At 43.3% G+C, this 15,407-nt stretch overlaps 1 protein-coding gene across 1 annotated transcript; it reads right to left on the bottom strand.

Moving 5' to 3' along the window:
- Positions 1-3,986: 3,986 nt before the first annotated feature.
- LOC120910159 (zinc finger protein 629-like) lies at positions 3,987-7,977 on the bottom strand. The gene is made up of 4 exons (XM_040322041.1): positions 7,946-7,977; positions 7,609-7,829; positions 7,337-7,475; positions 3,987-5,161 (listed from the first exon to the last, which is right to left on the bottom strand). The coding sequence occupies exons 1-4, from the start codon at positions 7,974-7,976 to the stop codon at positions 4,533-4,535; spliced, it is 1,020 nt and encodes a 339-aa protein (XP_040177975.1). The 5' UTR covers position 7,977; the 3' UTR covers positions 3,987-4,532.
- Positions 7,978-15,407: the final 7,430 nt, after the last annotated feature.

Below are 15,407 nucleotides of genomic sequence, written 5' to 3'. Positions count from 1 at the left end.
CCCTGTTGCCTTGTATCTGCCCCCTTGTTCCCTATCTTAGTCCTGGTTTCCTCCTTCCTTGCTTCTCTGGTATTACCCTGTTTTTTTGTGTTTCTCATTTTGTATATAGTTAATTTTCTAGTTGGACTTTATGTTACTAAGTTAGGTTGCTTGTTAGGTATGTTGTCACAAGTATTCAGTAATGGCAATCTACAAACAGATACATATCGATAATTGCAGTTGGGTAGTGACTCCCACACACTCCAGAGTAGGTCTAGATCAGCCTTTCTCAACCTTTTGAATATAGAAGAACCCTTGAAATACCTTTCTGGTCTCAGGGAACCTCTACTAATAATTACCACATCTACAGCTTACGATACAGTAGTGTGATGGTCTAAAGCAGTGGTCTCCAAACTGCGGCCCGTGGGTCAGATTGCTTTTTTCTTGCTTTTATCCGGGCTCCTTGCAATATTTCATCCACTAATACCATGTGGTAAAATTCTCCCCACTGACACCAATGAAGAGGGCACATTTCCTCCCACTGATACCAATGATGGAGCACAATTCCTCTCAATGACACCAACTTTGGGGCACAATGACATCAACGATGGGGCACAATTCCTCTCCATGACACCTAAGATGGGGCCAAATGACATCAATTATAGGGCACATTTTCTCCCACTGATTTGGCAAAATTTCTCTCAATGACACCAACTATGGAGCACAATGATATCAACGATGGTGCACAATTCCTCTCAATGACATCAACGATGGGGCTAAATAACATTAATGAGGGTGCTCAATGACATCAACGATGGGGCACAATGACATCCCACTGACACCAATAATGGGGAGCAATTACTCTCACTGAATGGGGCATTATTTTTTTCCCACTAACATCATGACCTTTTCTACTCCCACTGGCCACAGTCCGGCCCCTTAACCCCTGCCGCACGACTATTTACGTCCGTAAAATGGCACGGACAGGCAGAAGGGCGTATATAAACGTCCTTGCCTTCTAGCGGATGGGGGGTCCGATCGGGACCCCCCCCCGTTGCATGCGGATTCCCGCGGGGAGCGATCTGGGACGACGGCGCGGCTATTCGTTTATAGCCGCTCCGTCGCGATCGCTCCCTGGAGCTGAAGAACGGGGAGAGCCGTATGTAAACACGGCTTCCCCGTGCTTCACTGTGGTGGCTGCATCGATCGAGTGATCCCTTTTTATAGGGAGACTCGATCGATGACGTCAGTCCTACAGCCACACCCCCCTACAGTTGTAAACACACACTAGGTGAACCCTAACTCCTACAGCGCCCCCTGTGGTTAACTCCCAAACTGCAACTGTCATTTTCACAATAAACAATGCAATTTAAATGCATTTTTTGCTGTGAAAATTACAATGGTCCCAAAAATGTGTCAAAATTGTCCGAAGTGTCCGCCATAATGTCGCAGTCACGAAAAAAATCGCTGATCGCCACCAATAGTAGTAAAAAAAATAATAATTAATAAAAATGGAAAAAAACTATCCCCTATTTTGTAGACGCTATAAATTTTGCGCAAACCAATCGATAAACACTTATTGCGATTTTTTTTACCAAAAATATGTAGAAGAATACGTATCGGCCTTAACTGAGAAAAAAAAAAAATTTTATATATGTTTTTGGGGGATATTTATTATAGCAAAAAGTAAAAAATATTGCATTTTTTTCAAAATTGTCGCTTTATTTTTGTTTATAGCGCAAAAAATAAAAAACGCAGAGGTGTTTAAATACCACCAAAAGAAAGCTCTATTTGTGGGGAAAAAAGGACGCCAATTTTGTTTGGGAGCCACATCGCACGACCGCGCAATTGTCTGTTAAAGCGACGCAGTGCCGAATTGTAAAAACGCCTTTGGGCATTTAGCAGCATATTGGTCCGGGGCTTAAGTGGTTAAAGTCTGAAGGACAGTAAACTGGCCTTTGTTTAGAAAGTTTGGAGACCTCTGGTCTAAAGGAATAATTCTCCTTAGATTTTGAGTCAGTCGCAAGAATCCCCCCTAGATAGCTAAAAAGACCATTGGCATCAGTAGTTACTTAACTGAAAGGCAGAAGTTGCTCATTGATCAAGAAACCTCTATAGGAACCTTAGGATTCTACAGGACCCTGGTTGAGGAAGGCTGGTCTAGATAACGAGGGCCTCCTCATTCTCATCAGAACAGAATATTATAAAGTGTAGAATAGGTAACACAATATAACCAAGCCGTATTCAAAAACATCTTTTGTACATTTAATCAAATACATGAAAATATTTCAAATCTATTAATAATCATCGATTGTCCGGACCAATGACAGGCCAGCTTCTTCAGTAAAAAAAAAGAAAGAAAAAAGAGCAATGATAAGTAGCAACCAACCAAAAGGTTTTCTTTGTATGAGATATTAGAAATGCTTGTCTCCATCTTGAAAGGAACAATGTGTCATCATCTTCTCTAGTTGTCCCAATGTGTCATCACTGACCACTGCCATTTCCACTTCGTGACTCTAGTATGTCTATTGAAGTCCTCGGGTATAATATCAAACTGATGAATTTGCTATAGAGTCGTTGAAGCAAACCGATATCAGTCGCCTAACTCCTCTTAGCGTATTATTTAATAGTCAATAAGATGACTATATACAACAACGTTTCCACCCAAGTACCAACCTTCCTTCATGCGTTTCCTGTAATGGTCCTTCTCCACTCTCCATTGAAAGCATGAAAGAATAACAGCCGCAATCCGCTTAGCTCCTCCTACCTTAATATTTAATAGTCAATAAGTTGACTGAATTTCGCAATGTCTCAAAATTACTTGATGCGTTTCACCCAGATTGTCCCCAGTTATAGCGTTGTTGAAGCAAACCAACATCAGCCACACTCTGCTTAGCTCCTCTTGCCGTATTATTGAATAGTCAATAAGTTGAATGTCCTCAAAGAAACCATCCTTCCTTGACGCGTTTCATAGGATGCATTAAAACATGAATGTTTACAACCACTTAAGGACCGCCTAACGCCGATATACGTCGGCATTATGGCACGGCTGGGCACAGGCACGTCCCCATTAAGTGCACGGTTGCGGGCCCGCGACCCGGTCCGAAGCTCCGTGACCGCGGACCCGATCGCCGCCGGTGTCACAGGAGCGGAAGAACGGGGAGAGGTGAGTGTAAACACACCTTCCCCGTTCTTCACAGTGGCAGTGTCACTGATCGTCTGTTCCCTGATATAGGGAAAGACGATCAATGATGTCACAAGTCCAGCCCCGCCCCCCTACAGTTAGAAACACATATGAGGTCACACTTAACCCCTGCAGCGCCCCCTAGTGGTTAACTCCTAAACTGCAATTGTCATTTTCACAGTAATAAGTGCATTTTTATAGCACTTTTTGCTGTGAAAATGACAATGGTCCCAAAAATGTGTCAAAATTGTCCGATGTGTCCTCCGCCATAATGTCGCAGTCACAAAAAAACAAAAAACGCTGATCGCCGCCATTACTAGTAAAAAAAAAAATATTAATAAAATGCCATAAAACTATCCCCTATTTTGTAAACGCTTTAAATTTTGCGCAAACCAATCGTTAAACGTTTATTGCGATTTTTTTTTTACCAAAAATAGGTAGAAGAATACGTATCGGCCTAAACTGAGGAAAACAATTTTTTTTATATCTTTTATGGGGATATTTATTATAGCAAAAAATAAAAAATATTGCATTTTTTTCAAAATTGTCGCTCTATTTTTGTTTATAGCGCAAAAAATTAAAACCGCAGAGGTGATGAAATACCACCAAAAGAAAGCTCTATTTGTGGGAAAGAAATTACGCCAATTTTGTTTGGGAGCCACGTCGCGCAATCGTCAGTTAAAGCGACGCAGCGACGAATCGCAAAAAGGGGCAAGGTCCTTTAGCTGCATAATGGTCCGGGTCTTAAGTGGTTAAATGTGAAACAATAAAAAATGTTTTATACTCAACAATGTGTGGCTTCTTATATCAATGTTGCCTAAAAGAACAAATACATATTTGTGCTGCATAATGGTCCGGGTCTTAAGTGGTTAAGTAAACCAACATCAGCCACACTCTGCTTAGCTCCTCTTATGTACGATTTAAGTCAAAAAGTCGACTGCCTACAGCAATGTCTCCACCCAAGAACCAACTTTCTTGACGCGTTTCACATGAAATGTGTCAAGAAAGGATGGTTTCTTTGAGGAAATTGCTGTGGGCAGTCAACTTATTGACTATTCAAAAATACGGCAAGAGAAGCTAAGCAGAGTGTGGCTGATGTTGGTTTGTTTCAACAACGCTATAACTGGGCGCTGGGGACAATCTGCGTGAAACGCATTATGGAAGGTTGGTCCTTGAGTAGAGACATTGATCAATGCAGTCACCTTATTGACTACTAAATATTAAGGTAGGAGGAGCTAAGCGGAGTGCGGCTGATATTCTTTAATATTTTCAAAGAAGGGTGAAGACGGACTAAAGCGGCCGGCGCCCAGATTGTCCATCTATATGAGAGACCAGTCTTGAGAGGAGCTATGGATCTGTACAGTTGTCATCAGATTTGGTCAGTATGCGTAGTCTCATGTCTAAGTAGATTATCTTTACGTGTAAAACATTTCTCGCATTCTGAACATGGAAAGAGACGCTCGCTTGAGTGACTTTTCATATGTCTAATAAGGTTTCTTTTCTTAGAAAAAGGCTTCCCGCACTCTGAACATGAATAGGTGTGAATCCTCTGATGGGTAAGTAGTTCGCTTTCCTTTTTAAAAGATTTCCCACATTCCGAACAATTAAAAGTTACACTGGTGTGAGATCTGAGATGTATTTGAAGTTCAGATTTTGTCCTGAAGGATTTCCCACATCCCAAACATGAGTATAGACTCCCACCCCTGTGATCTCCTTCATGGGGCGAGGAAGATTCCTTGGAATTAGATGGATCTACGGATCTGTCTGCAGTGTGGAAGCTTAAACAGACATTTGCTTTTATCATAGTATGTGATTGATGAGAAGATTCCCCCTGATCAGAGGGATCCATTGATGTCTCCGGACAGGAAGGTCTGTGATGTATATTTTGTGTATTTGGATTTCCTCCTGGAGGATCCTGTGTGATGACAATATCTTCTGACTTACAATCAGCAGATAATAGAAGATGTCTCTCCGAGGAATTCCTCACATCACATCCATCTGTTGGAAAGAGAAATTAAATGAAATATAAAAAGGTCAGTAATAAGAGTCATGAATGTTGGTCTACCGTGTTTCCCCGAAAATAAGACCGGGTCTTATATTAATTTTGGCTACAAAAAAACACACTAGGGATTATTTTCAGGGTAGGGCTTATTTATTTACTGTATTAATACCGTATAAACATAAAGTGTGCAATAAGTCTCAAGTCCCCCCCCCCTCATTGTCAGGTCAGGAGAAAGTTTTTTTCATCATAATGACTTTATGGAATCTGTTTTACTGGTATATGGTGCACACAATTTTATAACACCTTTATAACGGTAACAGCTCCCTTGTCTTCTCTGAGATCTCTGACCAGAGGAGGAAAGAGACGAGCCGAGAGTGTCACTGACGTCAGCCTGCCCCGTGAACTGAAGAGGGAGGGGCGGCCGACATCAGCGGGGAGGAAAGAGAAGAGCCGAGATCCCCTCTGACAGCAGCCCGCTCTGTCCACAGAAGAGGAAGGGGCAGAAGACATCAGCCAGGAGGAGAGAAGAGGACCTCCGGCGGGTCAGTGTTGGGTGTAAACATGGGATTTTTAATACAGCAACACTGCCCCAGATTTACAAAACGGATTACACGATTTTTAATGAAATTTACTAGGACTCATTTTTGGGGTAGGGCTTATATTGCAGCCCGCCCTGATAATCACGCTAGGTCTTAGTTTCGGGGTAAGGCTTATTTTTGGGGAAACACGGTAGCAGTCAATGGTTTCAATGGATAAAAGCAATGGGGTGCAATGGATATGGATTTGTTGCCGCATCATTTTAAAGGAACATGACATTATACTAAGGAATGGAGATGGATCTTTCATATGGTGTACAGTATCTCCTCCTCATTTGTTGGGAACATGACGTTATATTGAGGAATGGAGATGGACCTTTCATATGGTGTACAGTATCTCCTTCTCATTTGTTGAGGACACGACATTATATTGAGGAATAGAGATGGACCTTTCATATGGCCTTCTCCATGTCGGTCTGTCCACCTGCAAGGTGATTAATGTGGCCAGTCTCTGGGTGGAGACCAAACCTGATTTAAGCCAGCCAAGCCTGCAATCTCAGTATCTTCTCCTCATTTGTTGGGAACATGACGTTATACTGAGGAATGGAGATGGACCTTTCATATGGTGTACAGTATCTCCTCCTCATTTGTTGGGATCATGACATTATATTGAGGAATGGAGATGGACCTTTCATATGGTGTACAGTATCTCCTCCTCATTTGTTGGGAACATGACGTTATATTGAGGAATGGAGATGGACCTTTCATATGGTGTACAGTCGCTCCTCCTCATTTGTTGGGAACATGACGTTATATTGAGGAATGGAGATGGACCTTTCATATGGTGTACAGTATCTTCTCCTCATTTGTTGGGAACATGACGTTATATTGAGGAATGGAGATGGACCTTTCATATGGTGTACAGTATCTCCTCCTCTTTTGTTGAGGACACAACATTACTGGAAGTAAATGAAGCTCTGAGGAAGAGAAGAACCCTCCTCAAAGTCCATCAGCCCTAGCAGACCTGCGTGGCTTCCTCCCGTATGAGGTTGTCGAAGCAGCGTTCCTGGTGAACTTGTTTCTGTTTTATGTTGATAAGTGTGTACACATATTGGTTTGTCAGAATAATACTTGTTTTATTAAATTAATAAATAGTGTATAAAGGTAATGTGCTAGGCTGGTGCATCCTCTTCTTTCCTTCTACAGTGGGCAATCTATTGGAACCACCCCAGTCCTAAAAGGGCAGCAAAAATTAGTGGCCTCTCAAGAATTTGAAGTGCTACAGAACCAAAGGGCGTCTACTGAGTATGAACACCATACTTGAGCGATGAGAGAGTTTACTTTTTGTCTTGTGCATGAGGGAAAACGTGATTTTTTTTTTTTATCTTTATATTTAGATCATTAGATTAGATATTATTTGCTGTAAATTACCCCAACCGTCACCTTCAATGATGATCTTCAACTTTTTCAGTTGAATCTGTCTTCTCAACTTTGATGGGCAACTATTAAAAACTCAGTTTTATCTGATGATGTGAAGATCTGATAATTATCCAACAATTTTCCTTAAACTACAATCATTATACTCAACAGTAAAATGCGATTGTGACCTGATTCTTCCATAGTGCCTATACTTACTTATGTCGATAAATAGAGACATTTCTTCCTGTTCACTCTTCATAATCATCCCAACCTCCTCCATGGGCGGCTGATCACCCCCCACATACGTCTCTTCTTCCTCTTTAATCTCAACTTTTATATTAATCGGTTCTTCACCCTAAACCCCAAAATAATAGAAAATATTTATTAAAGCTGAACTCCGGGCAGATATAAAAGACCCAAATTACAGCAGCTCTGCATTTATTAATACATTATTGTGGTTTTTTTTTTAATACAAGCAGTGTGGGTACCTGAAAGTGACCTGGTATCAGGCTTCTGCAGTTTGTGTCACTAAATCGCTCCATCATGATGTGCTTGAAGGGATCTTTGTGTCCTGAAGAGTCCTCCATCACACCAACCTCATCCTCCTCTTTTATTTCTTCTTTAACCCTATGTGAGATTATGTGGCTTTCCTGGGTGGAATCTAAAGGACGGGGACATCTCTCTGGTGGGTTCCCATTACTGGATCCATCTGTAGGAAACACACACACTAACTGAATACATTGTTTCTATGTGTTTATCAGATGATGGGGGATCTAGGTGGAGCCTTCGTACTGCTCTCTCCTTTACAATAAAGTCTCCTCTTACCCGGTGATGTGAGGGGCGGCTGATTCTCCATCATGACGTTCTTGTAGAGATCCTTGTGTCCTTCTAAACACTCCTCCACAGAGGTAGTGACATCCTGACACCTTATAGGAACCTGACACACACAATGATACAGTCACCATCCAGACACAACCCTTGTCTGTTACTGGATAATGTCCCAGAATTCCCGGCACCGCTCACCTCTCCTGTCAGCAGATCAATGATCTTGTCGGCGAGTTCTACAATCTTCTCGTCATTGTTCCTCTTGGGTTTCAGGGAGTGAGGTGAAGGCACTGTGATGGTTAAACAGTCACCAAACTTCACCGGAGGAAAACTCTGTTTTAAAAAAAAACACTAATGTCATGTGACCTCCCAGAATCCTCCTCACCTCTCCCGAGAAGTTTGTGTTTTATTAATAGAGATAAGAGTGATGTCATGTGACCTCCCAGAATCCTCCTCACCTCTCCGGTCAGGCTGTGTTTGTTATTAATAGAGATAATAGTGATGTCATGTGACCTCCCAGAATCCTGCTCACCTCTCCAGTCAGTGTTTTATTAATAGAGATAAGAGTGATGTCATGTGACCTCCCAGAATCCTCCTCACCTCTCCGGTCAGGTCTGTGTTTTATTAATAGAGATAAGAGTGATGTCATGTGACCTCCCAGAATCCTCCTCACCTCTCCGGTCAGGTCTGTTTTATTAATAGAGATAAGAGTGATGTCATGTGACCTCCCAGAATCCTCCTCACCTCTCCAGTCAGCAGGTAGATGATCTCCAGGGTGAGGTTCAATATCTTCTCAGTCATGTGACTTTGGTCCTCCTCCATCCTCATTGATGAGATCATGTGATCCATACAGGACTCTGATCTCTGTAGATAGATAACATACTCAACAATGGCCCTAAAATGAGCAGGGGTCAAAAGTATATAATGCATAGGCTGTTGGGTTCAGGAGCTAATAACACATGGGATACAGGGATCAGGAGTGAGTATTAGTACCAGGGGGTCAGGAGTAGGGTTGCCACCTTTTCTTCAAACCAAACCCAAACACTTTAGCGGCACAGGGCACATTTTTTTCCCATAGTATATGCTATAGGATTATAAAAGACCCGGACATCTTTGGGTGCCCCAAGGAGAGTAGTAATGGGGTACGTTGCTGGGAACTGTGGGTGTGTCCAAAGTACTCTTGCTGACATCATTGCCCTGCCCCCACCCAGTGATGCCGAACCTTCCCCCAGACAGCCACCCACAGCTCCCAGATGGCAACAGACTTGTGTGTAACTATCTCAGTTACTTGGGGATAGGGTTGCCACATCATCCCTTTAATCCATGACACATTTGGCTGATTAAGGTGGTAATTAAACTCACTTGGTGCCTTATCTGCATTAAATCAGCCTCAGAACCTGTAAAATTAATATGTGTCCTGGATTTAAGGGATGATGTGGCAACCCTACTTGGGGAGCCACAGCCATGTCTGGTCCTGGTTTCAGTCTGCCTGAAACCCGGACACATGATTCAATACCTGGACTGTCTGGGTGAATCTTGGACAGGTGTCAATTCTAGTCAGGATTACACAATACACAGTGCAGAGCTCAAGAGTGCATATTGCTCAAAGTGAACGTATCAGGAGTGTGTAATGCATATAGTGCAGGTCTAAGGCCCCTTTCACACTGGGGCGGGAGGTGCGGTGGCGGTAAAGCGCTGCTATTTTTAGCAGCGCTTTATCATCAAAATTGCAGCGGTATTCGTTTGCTAGCAGTGTGGTTTTACCCCCAGAGGCACATTGCCGGCAGTATAGCCGCGGTTTCCCATTCCTTTCAATGGGAATGAGCGGTATACACACGGCTCCTTCACCGCTCCAAAGATGCGGCTAGAAAGACTTTTGGAGGGGTCCTGCTAGGGCACTGTGTGAGAGCCCTCAGGGCGGAATGGGTGCAGAGTGTAAATGGCAGAGTGCAGGGGTCACACTTTTGTCAAAAGTGAGTAAAATGAGGGGGTCAGGATTATGTAATGTACAGGATGCAGGGTACTGGAAAACATAACACACAGACTTTATGGGTCCAGAATACATAATGCACAGAGTGCAAAGTTCAGGAATGCTTACTACACAAAGTGCAGGGGTCAGGAGGGTGCAATAATCATACATGCATATGTATGCTCTGGACTAAAACCCAATGGCTCTGGATGGACTGTTGGATAAATGGTTCTATATTTATTATGTATCTGGTCTATAAACCAGAGGCTCTGGATGGACAGTTGGATACATTACTCTATATTTAGGATGTATTTGGTCTATAAACCAGAGGCTCTGGATGGACAGTTGGAAAAATTGTTCTACTGTATAATCAGGATGGATCTATTGGTAATAAAATACGTCACAGTAATTAAAGAGGAAGAGGACGGACATGACGGGGATTACTGGGTGTAAATATAAAATGTTATCTTATTACCTCCTCTGCTGCCAGTTCCAGCAATGTCTCCTCTCTACTACCTCCCGACTAACCTCTCACCTGGAACTTCCTGTTTCTACTTCTACATCACTTCCTGTCTACACTCTACATCACTTCCTGTCTGTGCGTTCCAAATGAGATCACCACCGTGTGTTGGATATAAATCCTGCGGTCTAGAAAAATGGTGAACCCACTAAAACTGTGTATAAGTAAAATAGAAATCAAATCAAATGATCACAAAATATTACTGGGGAAAAAACAGTGTAAGGAAAACTGGGCATCAAATCTCCCAAGTAGGGTTGCCACCTCATCCCTTTATACACGAACACATATTAATTACACAGGTTCTGTGGCTGATTAAGGTGGTCTGTTCAGGGTTTCACAGGCCTGGGGTTTGATTGCTTCCCCCTGCCTCTGGAAGAAGTTTCCAGAACATAGGGAGGGAGATTCAAATAACCAGCCTGGATATTGATCATGCTCTAATCAATCCCTGGAGAAGGGTGTCCAGAGGGGGGGTGGAAAGGTGATAAATAACCCGAAGCCCTGGGGAAATTTTTCTTTCCTTGGCACTGAGATTCCAAAGCCTCTGGGGTTGCCACCCCTTAGACAATGATCTGCTGCTATTTGAGGTCTCAGCTGCAGCAGAGCTGGGAACCTGAGGTAATCTTTTAAGGAGCCAGCTGTAAGGCTTTGCCATAAGGGCTCTAGAAGAATTGTCTCACTCACTGGATCATGTCCGGAGGACGCTGGTAGGTGTGCAGCTGTCCTGGGGACTTTTGAAAACTGACCTGTGATTCCTGGTGATTGTATGCTTTTGGGATATATACTTTGTTGTCAAAAGTATTAGGACACCTGCCTTTACACGCACATGAACTTTAATTGCATCCCATCTTAGTCAGGGCCGGATTCCAGACAAGGCCAACAAGGCCAGGCCTCGGGGCGGCAGTGGGTGCAGGGGCAGCACTGCGGCTGAGAGGAGAGGACACTTTCACTTTCATATTGGGAGTTCCCCCCTGTCATGCTGATGGTGAGAGGAGAAAAAACAGAGGGAAGAGGAGGTGAGATAGTTCTTGGCAGCAGCACCCCCCCTCCCGGTTCTCAATGTCATTTTTTGTCATTTTCGGCAGCAGCACCCCCCAATGCTCAATGTCATTTTTGGCAGCAACACCCCCCCCCCCTTCTCAGTGTCCTGCCGAAAAAGTCCCCCGGCGGATAATGTCCCCCCCGTACTGCACAGGCGGGGGCGGCAATGAAGGAGCCGGCCTTGGGGCGGCAAAGGTAGTAAATATCACTCTCTCTGTATTCTTGGATCTCTCTGATATCACTCTCTGAATTCTCCGATCTCTCTATCACTTTCACTAATGTCTCTCTTTCTATGATTTCACTCTCTGTATTCTCCAATGACTCTCTCTCTGTATTCTCGGATCTCTCGCTCTGATATTGCACTCTCCAATGTCTCTCTCTCTCAGATATGGCTCTCTGTATTCTCTGATGTGCATCTCTCTCTGTATTCTTAGATGTCTCTATCTGATATCTCCCTCTCTCTCAGACATTGCTCTCTCTGTTGTCTTCCTCTCTGATATCGCTTGCTCTGATGTCTCTCTCACTTTCTGACATTCCTCTCTTCTTCCGATATCTCTCTCTCTGTATTCTCAGATCTCTCCGATATCGCTCTGATGTCTCTCTCTCTGTATTCTCTTAAATTGTTCTTTCTAATGTCTCTCTCTGTATTCTCGGATCACTCTCTGATGTCTCTCTTTAACTGAGATCGCGCTCTCAGATATCCCTCTTTCTCTGATGTTGCCCTCTGTATTGTTGGATATCGCCATATGCTCCGATCTCTCTCTAATGTCTCTCTTTATTCGATATCACTCTCTGTATTCTCGATCTCTCTCTGACATCTCTCTCAGATATCTCTTCCTCTAATATATATATCTCTCTCTCTCTTTGTATTCTCCAATGTCTCTCTCTGTATTCTTGGATCTCACTTTCTGATATCTCTCAGGTATCTTTCTCTAATGTCTCTCTCTCTCTCCCCCTGTATTCTCGGATCTCTCTCCGACATCTTTCTTTGATATCGCTCTCTGATGTCTCTCTCCCTGTATTCTCGGATCTCTTTCTGACATGGCTTTCTGATATCTCTTTCTCCGATGTCTCTCTGTATTCTCCGATCTCTCTCTGATATCGCTATCTGTAGTCTCTGATGTGTCTCTCTCTCACTGTATTCTTGTCTCTAGCCGATTTCTCTCTCTCGGATATCGCTCTCTGATGTCTTCCGTTCAGATATCTCTCTCTCCGTGGATACTCTGAGGTCTCTCTTTCTCTTCCAGCCCAAGCCGATTCTGGAACTTCTCTCCTACATGTAAAAATCTTTTTTTGCTAGAAAATTAAATTTAGCAGAGACCATAGGGAAAAAATTGGCATTCATTGCAACTTTTTATTTTGCACAGTATTTTCGCAGCAATTATTTTTTGACAAAAACGGTTTCATGAAATAAAAAAACACTAAAGTTATCCCAAATATGTTGTATAATGTGAAAAATAATGTCACTGAGTAAATAGATACCCAACATGTCACGCTTTAAAATTGCACTTGCTCGTGGAATGACGCCACATTTCGGTACTTAAAAATCTCCATAGGCGAGGCTTTACATTTTTTTACAGCTTACCTGTTTATTTACTGAGGAGGTCTAGGGCTAGAATAACTACTCTTGCTCTAAGGCTGCATACACACGGTCGATCCATCCGATGAGAATGGTCCGACGGACCGTTTTCATCGGTTCACCGCTGAAGCAGACCGATGGTCTGATGTGCGTACACACCATCAGTTCAAAAACCGATTGGGTCAGAACGCGGTGACGTAAAACACACGACGTGCTGAAAAAAACAAAGTTCAATGCTTCCAAGCATGCGTCGACTTGATTCTGAGCATGCGCGGGTTTTGAACCGATGCTTTTGTGTACTAACCATCGGTTTTGACCTATGGTCAGCCGTCCATCGGTTCGATTTTTAAAGCAAGTTCTCCAATTTTTGTCTGAAGGACAACAGACCGATGGGCCGTACACACGGTTGGTTTGGACCGATGAAACTGGACTTCAGGCCGTTTTCATCGGTTTGGACCGACCGTGTGTACGCGGCCTAACGTTCGTGGTGATGCCTCACGTGTGGTTTAAACGCTGTTTACATATGATGGCGTGACTTACGTATGCTTCTGGGGGTGCCTTAAAGCCCTGTACACACGATCGGTTTGTCTGATGAAAACAGACCGATGGACTGTTTTCATCGGACGAACCGATCGTGTGTGGTCCCCATCGGTTTGTTTTCCATCGGTGGAAAAAAAAAAATAGAACGTTTTAAATTTTTCTATGGATAAAAAAAAACAATCGTCTGTGTGGAAGTCCATCAGTCAAAAATCCAAGCATGCTCAGAATCAAGTTGACGCATGCTCAGAAGCATTGAACTTCATTTTTCTCACCACGCCGTAGTGTTTTACGTCACCGCGTTTGGACACGGTCGGATTTTTGACAGATGGTGTGTAGGCAAGACTGATGAAAGTCAGCTTCATCGGATATCCGATTGTGTGTACAGGGCTTCACTTTTAAAATGAGAATAGCGCATGACGTGCCTTTTTTTTTTTTTTTTCCAAGATACTCTTTATTAAGTATTTTGAAGTTAAGGTACAAAACCAAGCCATACCCAAGGCTGATAAGGTAAAACAAGAAGACATAAAAAGCAAACAACAAAACAAAACTCAACTATTCACTTGGCAACCAAGATGTCAGATTTGAATACGGCTCATTGGTATAGGCGTCAAAAAAAATAAAAAATAAAAAAAGGCACCACCTAATCTGCACTACCCTACAGATACTCTCAATAGGCCAGTAGAATTAAAACCAGTAGGGTTTGTTCTCATGGAGGTAACCCAGATATCCCATGTTTTGGTGAATTTTCCAGGACAACCCTTGGACTCATAGGTGAACTTATACAGCAGTATTGCTGAATTAACCAGAGCTTTCCAAAAATCAAGTGTAGACGCCAATGGGGATTTCAACATGACCTCTTTATAGAAAGCTGTGGGGTCTACAAGACTCTGCATCTCTCCTCTAGGCTGGAAAGTCTGAGATAAAAACAAACAATCTTAGCCTTTCCAGCTATAAAAACACAGCAGTGTTTACATCTGCCGAGGCTGGAAGTGACGCCATAACGTAGTACCCGGCCTTTGAAGGTCATAGAGATGGATGGCTGGGGACCATCTGGTCCTCAGTCAGCTCTATGGTAAATTAAGCGAAAAAATGCCTGTAGCTGCACCCATCATCCAGATACCTCCACTCAAAGTCCAGGACGTCATATGATGGCCTTGGGCGGGAAGTGGTTCAACTGTTCACCACAAGATCTCACCAGCGAAAGGGGCCCCTTCAGTCTGTTATCTTCCCGGGGAGGTGTGGCGTTTTGCTTATGTAGGAGGTCCTAAAAATGGGGGGTCCAGTGGGAGGGAAGGAGAGGTGTGGTGCTGGTAAAGATGTCAATATTCTAGTTAGAGGTTACATCTGAGATGTAGCTAGGTGTTGGTAGTGATCAGTTGTGCAATGGTGGCGCCAACAGCTAAAATTTGGATGGGGAATCTTTCGCAAGACTGATACGTTCTTCCAGTTTTATAGAAGTTTTATTGGTATGAGTTACGTAATCAAGGTACAGTGGGATCTTGGATTACAAAAATAATCCGTTCCAGGAGAATGCTCGTAATCCAAAGTACTCGCATATCAAAGCGAGTTTCCCCATTGAAGTCAATGGAAACTAAAATAATTTGTTTCGCATTGACTTCAATGGCATGCAATAACGCATGCGGCCAGAGGTGGGGGGCGCCGGAGAGGGCTAGGAACACCTTGGCTGAACTTGGAAAGGCTCGGGAACAGAGTATTTCCGTGATTTTCCAAATGGCTCCGGCTCCCCCCCCCCAACCTCAGGCCAAACGCGGTACTGCACACGAGTCATTTTGTTTTTTAAAATACAGTGCTCGTA

The sequence above is a fragment of the Rana temporaria genome, chromosome 8 (assembly GCF_905171775.1).
Source record: "Rana temporaria chromosome 8, aRanTem1.1, whole genome shotgun sequence".
Taxonomy (NCBI): Eukaryota; Metazoa; Chordata; class Amphibia; order Anura; family Ranidae; genus Rana; species Rana temporaria.
The sequence above is the reverse complement of the archived record's forward strand: the minus strand, read 5'-3'. Positions and strand labels throughout refer to the sequence as shown.

Excerpts from the sequence above, each read along its gene's own strand:
- LOC120910159 (XM_040322041.1), bottom strand. The coding sequence starts at position 7,976 with ATGGAGAATCAGCCGCCCCTCACATCACCGG. Across the intron at positions 7,830-7,945 it reads GCCGCCCCTCACATCACCGG|ATGGATCCAGTAATGGGAAC; the intron begins GTAAGAGGAGAC and ends TGTTTCCTACAG. Across the intron at positions 7,476-7,608 it reads TGATACCAGGTCACTTTCAG|GGTGAAGAACCGATTAATAT; the intron begins GTACCCACACTG and ends TTTGGGGTTTAG.